This window comes from Merops nubicus, unplaced genomic scaffold (genome assembly GCF_000691845.1).
Source record: "Merops nubicus isolate BGI_N331 unplaced genomic scaffold, ASM69184v1 Scaffold50052, whole genome shotgun sequence".
In the NCBI taxonomy this organism is placed as follows: Eukaryota; Metazoa; Chordata; class Aves; order Coraciiformes; family Meropidae; genus Merops; species Merops nubicus.
The window spans coordinates 1-10003 of NW_008593829.1; the positions used below are offsets into that span (position 1 = coordinate 1).

Genomic DNA, 10003 nt, shown 5'->3' on the forward strand with positions numbered 1-10003 from the left:
TACCACCGGCCCCCCCTCTCTTAGCCGAGTGTTGTTTCTTTTGGTGCCATCTCCACCGTTATCCGTTTTAATTATTTCTAGGATCTATGACTAATTTAGGAGGTAGCTCTGGCTTTGTGCTCCCTTGTGAGAACCTTCTGAAGTGCAGTTGTGAGTTTGTGCATCGTGTTTCCAGGGGAAACCCTGTGATCAGTTTTTTGGGATAGCCATACTCAGCCACAAGCAATACAAGCCACGAGGAGGACAGGCTTTTAGTGAACCTGAGCCCAGTCATACAATGGTTTTTTTTTTTATTTTCTTTATTTGCTTATTTGTTTTTAATATCTATTGCTCTGTCCTTGTATGAAGTGATTAGCAAACTTTGGCTGTCAAGTATCTTTAATCATGGTTATGTGTCTGCTCCACATCTTCGTCCTGCCCTCAGGCTGAGTTCCTTATTGCAAACCCGTATCTGTCTCTGCTTTCCTGTTGCACAGCCCAGCTACCCACAACTATTATGGTCATTACCAAAACTCCCATCTCTTTAGCCTGAATCCCATAGCCACCCCACCAAATCACAATACTTTTTTTTTTTTCCATTTGGCATCTGCATCCATAAGCCAGGATTTAGCCACATCCCCCTCAGCCACTTTAACACTTTGCTTGCCTCTTTCATTTTAGTAATCTCAGTTTAGTCTTTGCCGAATTTGGCCTTGAAAATGCACACCTTGGCATACTGTAAGAGAATGCTACCTAGAAAGGCCCAGACTTGCTGCAGCTTAAAAGAGTGTAGTGTCAAGCACCTGCTTGGTTTTCACATAGCCAGTTGTTCTGGTAGCTCATAAACATTTCCAGGCAAGCAGCTTAAATGAAATTGTGCCCCGCTTTGCCTTTGGTAGGTATGTAAGACACTATCACTGGTGTCAATTGGTGGCAAGTATGTTGATATGCAAGACAGAGTTCTCAAGCAACCTGTTAAGCTCACCATGAGACTTTCAGTGTCACAAAGTTATTTCTGAGCAGCCTCTAATTTTAAAGTGTTTTTTACACAATGGTCATACAGTTTCTTAACTGTTTCCATGGATGAAAGAGAACTTTTAATGACTACTCTGCTTTTATATAAATGCTTTCACAAACATTTCCTGCACTTTATCTTTCTTTAACAGGGATATAGTGTTTACTAGTGTTAACATTCTCATAATTTTGCTCCCCTATGTTTGACATTGTGGTGAAGCTGTAAGTCTACATTGATGTCCTTATGATTTTGTTTAATTTCCTTTAAAGACTACCTCTCACCAGTAGAATTCTAGGATCTCATATTTGAAAATTTGCTGCAGCTTTATCTTCACAGTAATACCAAACGTGAAGGATGCTTTGGGGAATTATCTTTTTGTCTTGGAACTTGTTCTGGTTCCATGTAAAAAGGGGTTCAGGGCAGGACCCACACGGAACAGAACTATGTACTCCCCTTCCCCCCCCTCCCAGAGAGAGAGAGAGAGAGAGACTTTGAAAAAAAATATGAAGTATATTGTTTCACAAGGAACAGAAAACAAAAAAGGGAGGTAAGGAAAATAATATATACAAAGATTAGGGGAAAATACAAAAAAATAAGCAAAATATACAAAACCCTCAGAAATAGTTCCAAGGTCCCACGGAGCGAAAGCACAACCTCCACCTCTGAGCTGCAGGGCAGGAGTGAAGTTAGCACCCACTTCCTGCCTCTTATCAGAGTGTGTGTGGGAAGGGGAGGGAATACAATGGTTCACCCCCACCCGGGGTCCTCCCAGGTGCTGGAAGGTCACACCCCCATTCCAAGCCTCAAACCACAGCAGAACTTTAGAGGTCACCCTTGTCTGAGTTTCTCCCACATTATCCAGCACGTGTGGGCTTCATGAGGCAGTAACTTTTTGTTAGTGACTAGACAAGGAAGGAGTCACTGGATAGTCACCTACTGAAGCCACAGGAGCAGCGACACTGTCTCAGGCCTGATCGGAACAGGAGCTGTGCCTAGAACAGGCCATTCTGGGCCACTCTGCCGGGAGGGTTAATTAGCTGCTTTTCAGCTGCTTTCTGTGCTGTGTACAGCAGGTAGATTAGCACTTGAAGAGATTTGTAATAGAACTTTAGTTCTATGCAATGTGCCACTCTTGAGTTAACAGAACTGTGCCTTTGGTTTTTACTACTGCAGACTTTTTATGAGCACACCTTCTGCTGAACTTTGCCATTTTAGCATATGCAGTATTTTTTTGTTTTCTGAAAGCTAAACTTTGTAGAAATCCCTTCTGTTACCTCATTTGACGTCTTATGTACATTCAGCTTAATACATACATCTGTTAAACTGCATTTGAGACAGGATTAATGGCATTTAAGAGTCTTGGTTTTGTTACAGTTTTAGATGTCACACTTAGATGGAGCACCTTCCAATAAAAAGACCTCAAGAACCTTCTTTCCTCCCACTGTTTTGCCTTCATCGGTCACATCTGATACGTCACCATTACAGAAGGAACTACTGACACACCGAAGATGCCACAAACAGCAGGAGAAGCTTAATCAGTTACTGTGAGTTTCATGGGATTCAAGAAATGTTGAAATGGAAGCGGAAGAAACATTGTACATTTGACATCTAAGAAATAATAAGGGTGTTTGTAAATTTTAGGGGTTTTTGATGTCACCATTGAAGTGCTGAACACTTTCCATCTAAAACCGTTGGTGATAGAAGAGCATTTGATGGCATTTCTGATGTTTTTTTCTTTTACAGCACCCAAAATTTGCATGAATTATGTTTGTTGGGGTGAGTTGGGGGGATGAAGTGACTTTCACAGTTTGAATCTTGTTTATGATAGATTGAAAATAATCCTTTCTCTTTAGAAAAAAAAAAAAAAAAAACGTTTCAAAGAGAATCAAAGTCTGGATTACTTGCTTGGTTTTGTATGAATGACCTGAACGTGGGTCTACGTCCAACAGGCTTCTTTATCACTATCTTAATTCTTGCTGCTGAGCCTAGTGATCTGTGGCGCTGCTAGAGGAGCTCAGCTGCCAAGGTGATGGGTCAAGTCACATGAAATTGTCTTTTGAGATTTTTATTTGCCATGGGCAGTTTATAACCATGGGCAGTAAAAAAGAGCTGGTCTTAATCAGCTTTAGGAGTTTTGTTCTGCACTTTTTTCTTTTTTCTTTTTTTTTTTTTTTTTGTAATACAACTGGACAAGATGCTTTGTAGTTGAGGAGAAGTAAGATGTGATTGTAACAGGAGCACTGAGCAGTTGGACGAGATGAATCAAGGCATGCGTGTACTGTGACTGTGCTAAGATAAATGTGGGTCTTCATGTAAGAGAAGACAAGAGTATGCAAGAGCAGCCTTACTGTGTAGTGATCAAGCAGCTGGTAAACATGAAAAAACAGGTTGCATCAATTAAAACTATAGCATTATTTTTAATGTATTTATAGTTTTTCTGCTCTTCTGACTCCATGTTTTACTTTAGAACTGATCGAGCTTTAAAAGCCTATCACACATCCAAGGAAGAAAAATGTCACAGAGATCCTGTCCCTCCTATCCCACAACTGCCGTCCACTGTGAGAAAGTATTTCTTTAATATTTTAACTGTTGCTTGTTTTGGTTTTTGTTATGTGGTCATTTATGCCTCTTACTTCTTAATAGTTGCTTAAAGATACTTATCTCCCTTCTTAATAATATAGAAATATATTTGTATACTTAAGTAGTCCCATTGAAATTGATGTCTCCATATCTTCTGAATAAAGTCTTTATTTAGAAATAATATTGGTTAAAATTTATATGTCTGATTTTTTGTTTTGGTTTTATGTTCGTAATACATTACAATTTTCTCTTCCTTTTTATGCAGATGAACAGTGAGCAAAAACAACTAAGAGTGAGTTAAATTCTTTCTTCTGATGTTTTTAGAGAAGAGTAAATGGTCTCTATTTGGAGGAGTTGAGTGTGTTCTGTTCCTGGTGGTTAAACAGGAAAGTGTTTTTCAGTAGTGTTGTTGAGTGGCAAAACAGGAATCTGTTCTTGTGGTCTGATAGAAGGAAAGTATTTTTCTATTACAGAAATTTGACCTTAGTTAGAGATCAGCACTTAGAAAATTCTAATGGGCTTCAGGGTTTTTTTTCTGTGGAGGTCATGGAGCGCACTTTGGCCTCTACAAGAAGTAGTCTTTGACATTGGTCACCTGATTTGAAGAGCATGTACAAGTCCTGGAATTTGTGTGTATCTTTTAAAACAAGACTTCATCTGAAAGACACTTGAAACTCAAATGTAGCTTTGAAATATTAAGCAGCTTAAGGGAACATTTATTTTTCCTAGCTGATGGTAGGTAAACCCATTCTGAAGTCTGTAGAGATTCAGGTCCCTTTTTGTTTTATAACAAAGCCATTGCTCAAAAGCATAAATATCTATTTATTATGGGGGGGGGGGGAAAAAAAAAAAAAAAATTGTGCATACTTTTTACCAGATAAATGTTTGCCCAAAGAACAGTAACAGGAACCTTGAACTGTTTTATTGTCCATCATTACCTTCAGTAGAGAACCAAGGAAATACTATACTAAAAAGTACAATATTCTGCATTTACACATCGAGACAGGGAGACCATTTTGCCAGCCACAGAGTAGTTCTTAATGTAGTCATTAGTCAGTGAATACCGAACAGGTTAGAGTATGTTGCATGCCCTTAAGTGTAAGAAATGATGAATTAAATATTACTTCATTGTCAAGCCTAGCGCAAAAATCTATACGTAGCCAGTTATTAGACCTTTGACAATATTGTCCTTTCAGACAAACTATCTCTTTATGAAGAAGTGTGTGGAACGTAATCCGGTGGTTCCCATTCAGCAGCAGTGGCTGATGTCCATGCTCAAGTTGGTGCCACGGTCACTTATGGAAAGCAAAGTTAGACAGCTGGTAGTTGGAAAGCTTTTAGAGGAGATAATAAAGGATTATGAAACAAGTATGAGAAGATTTATGGGCAAGTACCAGAAACTACACTGTGCTAACATCTCTATTATCTGTACTAACATGTAATGTGTATGTCTGTATTCTAAGCTGTTCCATCTCCTCCCACTGAAAATAATTTTCACTGAAAACTGTTTTCAACTATCACTCATAAACTCATTTTGATTTTTAAAATTTTTTTAAGAGTCATCAACTGGAATTTTGGAAGTGTATTCCCTTGAAGTCATGTATGAATGTCTTTTTAAATTTACATTGATAATTTCTGAAATCTGGAATTGAGCCAAATTTTGTCAAGATTTTGGTGGATGGCCCATAATTTTAAAAGATGCTGATTAAAAAATATACAATTTAACATGGGACTAACTTCTTTGTGATACTATCAGTGGAAGATAATTATATTAAACAAAATTGTTATAAATGCTTAGACTCATAGAGTATTTCAAGTTGGAAGGGGCTCATGAGGATCATTGAGTCCAACTCCATGCTCCTTGCAAGACTAACAGAAATTAAACCATGTGACTAAGAGGATCATCCAGATGCTCCTTGAACTCTGAGAGGACTGGTGCTGTGACTACTTCCCTGGGGATCCTGTTCCAGTGCCCACCATCTTCTTGTGAAGAAATGACTTAAAGTACTTAATTTAAGCACTAGTCTACCTGAAAATCTTCGTGAGTAGGGGACAGAATTGGAATGAAGCCAGCTGAATCTGTGTAGGTATTTAGCAGAAGCTGTGATTTTGGGTTCCCTCTGGGAGAATGTGTTTTGAAGATCTGGATTATACAGTGACCTTTACATCCTACTGTGGGTGTGGTTCAGCCTGGAGGAAGACTGAGCTGACCTGTTGAATATGCCTGAATTTTCCTCTACTGTTCTTTTGGTTTTTTTTTCCTCTAGTGCGAAGTGTTCTTATTAAACCAAATGTAGAAGGACTTGAAGATGAAGAGGAGGCACCTTTGCCTTCATTACCTCTGTGAGTGGATTAGGTTAACAAACCCACTGACGAAACACTCCTTTACATGAGTGCATTCTCTCTGAGCTCCATGAGCAGAGTTACAGCACAGCATCAATTCTGGAGTCCCTTAAGGAGCCTTTTTTTCTCTCTGTAGAGGATCATACATTTGAACGTCTTGTGTCTGGGTGCTTTACGGAGTTTTAGTGCTGACAGTGTTCTATTGCTGTTGTTACAGCCACACAGAGTAGCAGCACTCACTGCAAAAGGGACTTCTGTCTCTGAGCACCCTGGCACTGAAGCTGTATGGCGGCCACCTCTGAGTGATGTGTGTGTGAAGGGGGCAGCTGACTGGCAGACAGCAGCATTGGACAGTGCTTCAACATGCTAAAACTGCATCTAGTGCCAAGGTGTCATACAGCTTTGGTGTCATGAGGTGAAACCTTATTGAAGGAAGGCTATTAAGCTCTGCTAGAATAGAATAGGAATTCAGGTAGATAGAATATAATTATCTGAATTGCACAATTTGCTGGAGCGTCAGAATCTCTGCCATCTAAACATTGATAGATACTTAGAACAGGAGACATCCTGTTAGCAGTTGATGAAGTTAGAGGTTTACACTGAAAGAGCTTCAGGAAAAGCAGGTGATCTGAAAATACTCAAGTATAACACATGGTTGATCAGAGTACCTTCATAGCTTCCACTGCAGCATGTAAGGGATATGTGTGTGCATGTAAATAACTATTCATAGTAGGGGCTAAGCTTTTTAATACTACTTTTCTATAGGTAAGAATGTTTATTCAAGTATTGCTTGAGCTCTTAACTTTTGTTTGTTTTGTTTGTTGTTTTGTTTTGTTTTGTTTTGTTTTTTTCCAGAGGCCTGGATTTTTCTAGACCATGGCATAACACTTTTCTCCAAGCAAAAAAGAAAATCCTTTCCAACTTGCATATTCTCCACCCCACAATGCAAACACTGCTGGCTTTTGGCTATGATGCATTCTCTACCTTTTTTATAGTGGATTTCTCAAGTTTCAGGTGAAGCCTGTTTTGGTGAAATATTAACCTATATAGGTATTTGAGGCTGTTAAAGAAGAGTTTGTTCAATTCTAGTATTTGTCATAGGGAGTTTTATGTAATCAACTTCTTCAGTGTGTCATTTATGTATAAATGTTTTATTGGTGCTTAAAAAAATTGCTGGTAGCTTCAGCCCTTTTGGTATATGTTTTGCCTTTGATTCTGTAAAGGTCTCATCAGTGTTTATTTAATTCTAGTGCCGTGTTCCCCACAGAAGTCCGTTGAAGAAGTATTTGAAAAATTGACTTCTAGTAGTACTACTCTCTGCAGGGAATTCTGTGCCAACCCTGCAGATCAGATTTCTTGATGATGTTAATAAATTGAATTTTTTTTTTTAATCATGGAATGTTTCATAGTTTTTAGAAAGCTAATTTTCAATATATTTTTCCTCATTTTTTCTGCCAACTGTTCTTTGTTTCATGGGTTTGGGGACAGTTTTTTCCTCATTTAAGTATACAGAAGTGATGCTTAGGTTCCCATTGTGCTTTCTGCTAAAAATAATGGGTTTGTAATACAGATTACTGTTACTTTACTCCAAGGGGTTTTGGTTTTGTTTATTTGTTTGTAAAGTTGCCTGTAACGTTCTTATCTAGATTGAAAAGACCTGTTGACTGTGAATCTTTAAAGACTGATGTCTCTCTAAGCTGTTCTAAAGCTGAAGAGAAGATACTAAATGGGTGGTATCAAAGAGTCATCAGGCTCTTTTGTCAGAAGAAGGCCTTGAATGGTGTGAAGCTGGATAAGACTGACTCTTTTTATAACTGTGTGGCTGTACTTATGTCGAATCAGGTAAAACTCTTTCCTCACCATGATAATCTTTAATGTGAAATTTAGGTAATGTTAATGAGTCAGCACGTTATAGGATACAGAGCCTGTTTAATTAATCATTGTTAGCCAGCTGTTGCATATAATCCAGTAAAGTAGTCAAAGTGTTAAATATTTTTAACTGAACATTAATGTAATTAGCTGAAGTTAGGAAATGTCTTGATGTTCTCAGGACCCTCCCTACCAGCAATCTTGGCACACCAATTACATGTCATATATTAGCAAAATGAACAAAACCTGTTCTCTCTCTCCTGAAAGCAAACCTGCATACACAAGCAGACTGCAAGTCCAGCTCTGCCAAGCAAGTGGCTGTAGTTCTGCAAAATGTCCAAACACGTTTTTTTTTTCTGTTAAAAAGTCTACCACAATCCTTTGCAAGTTAATTTTTTTTCTTGCTGATTGTTTACATCCAGATGGAAGCTATATGAACTGTTTCTCAGTTCTTTCTGTTTAAGGGATTTCCAGTTGTTTTATTTCATAATAATAAAACAAGAACATTGAAATATCACTGATTTCAGACTGAGACATTTGGTTTTCAAAGTTCTTAGTTTACTGAAAACTAAAAATCCTTTAATTTTCACTTAAAGCATGTTACTTACATTGTTCTGTTTAAGAATGTAATAATCAGTGGGACTTTATATGTTCAGCAGTTCAAGGTGGCAGTTGTTTCTAGCATTTATTTATTTACTTTGTAGAAAAATAATGGAACAATAGTCTCATCAAATCATTGCCATATCTAAAAAAAAAAAGTTAGAGGAAAATGCATTCCAGATACTTGCTTTATACTTAAAGCATGTGCTAGTAGTAGACTTAATTCTATAGCAAAAATAAATGCATGTGCTTTACTGAAGTATTAGTTTATCTGTTCATTAGTTCACATTCTTAAGGAGTGGGACTAATATCCACTGAAGTAATTAGAAAAATTCACACTGCTTCAGTTACCCATGAATTAGGCCAAAAGCACTGAAATGAATGGAAATCCTGGCTTACTGAAGGAATGTGAAGTGGAATGGGGCTTTCTGTTCTTTCAACTAATAGGTGGTATTTGTTGTTACCTAGCTGAAAGAATTATTGAGAAGAACGGTTGAAGCTTTTGTGAAACTTTTTGATCCTGAAGACAGAAGTTGTCTACCTTTATTTAAGATGGAATTGATTCTTCATGAAAAGACAATGATGTTTTATCCAAGCCTCCAAGACCTAGAAGAAGCAATTCTGTTTATAGTGAATCGTGTCAGTCAGACTCTCCAGGTGGGCCTTTATCTTTATTGAGATATGTGATTGCTAAGTTTCTCAGTATGTGTAAATATTAGAAATATAGGATTCTGACTACCATGGGAATGGGATGCAGAATGCAACTTGGGGAGTTTTCTGTGAGCATTCTGGATGTCACATCATGAATCTTGATGCCCAGCAGAATTCCAGGCTCTGAAACTCGTATAGTGATTCCTCATTCATAAAAAAAAAGGCTACACCTGCTACTATTTGGTTTAATTTGCTGTTTTAATCTGGAAATCTGCTTGTATGCCCACAAAGTCTTTTTCAGCTTCTTCATTAACTAGGAGTCAGGCTGGAAATATAACCAGGAAAGAAAACTATCTGGGAGATAACATTTTTTTTTTTTTTGGTGTATTTCAGAAAAGCTGAGAGTGCTGTAAGTATAAATAACCCCACATTCTAATGATTTTTAACATTGAAGATCAAGTTGTTTTCCAGCGTGTACTTCCTGGGCTAACGTTTTGCATAGAAAGAGAATTATCACTTTTGTTGTATGTGTGATGATTTATAATAGGTGTGCATTAGTAGTTAAAATCCCCAGAAAAAGACAAGGAGAATTAGAGTTGATATTCAGTTTCTTTGTAAGAAAAAGAAAAAGCTCAAGTCTCAAATCTCTAACAACCAATATGTACAATATCTGAAGATTTGTGTCTTAGGAACCAACGTGTGAGTCCAGGGAAGAGAGCCTTTCTGGGGGCTTTAGAAGTATTCCCGTGGACTGGGTATTGAGCTCTAATCATACATGATGATACTTTCAGAGAAGTAGTTTGGGTTTAGTGTTGTGCGTTTGCACATACGACAGAATTTGATTTTATGTAAGATCAGATAATTATTTTTTGTCCAGTCTACACGTTTCCTGTTAAAACTTTTTGAACTGTGAAGAGTCATTCTAGGTGTGTGAAGCACCAATACCATGCTCTCTGGCCCAGCTGG

General features: G+C 37.8%; 1 protein-coding gene across 1 annotated transcript; it reads left to right on the forward strand.

The window, feature by feature from the left end:
- Positions 1-2374: 2374 nt before the first annotated feature.
- LOC103768400 (dynein heavy chain 12, axonemal-like) lies at positions 2375-9043 on the forward strand (the record flags this gene model as incomplete). Its single annotated transcript, XM_008935542.1, has 7 exons — positions 2375-2538; positions 3462-3552; positions 4771-4960; positions 5842-5917; positions 6773-6931; positions 7564-7759; positions 8855-9043. Coding segments are annotated over 7 exons (1065 nt in total), but the record flags the coding sequence as incomplete, so codon positions are not given.
- Positions 9044-10003: the final 960 nt, after the last annotated feature.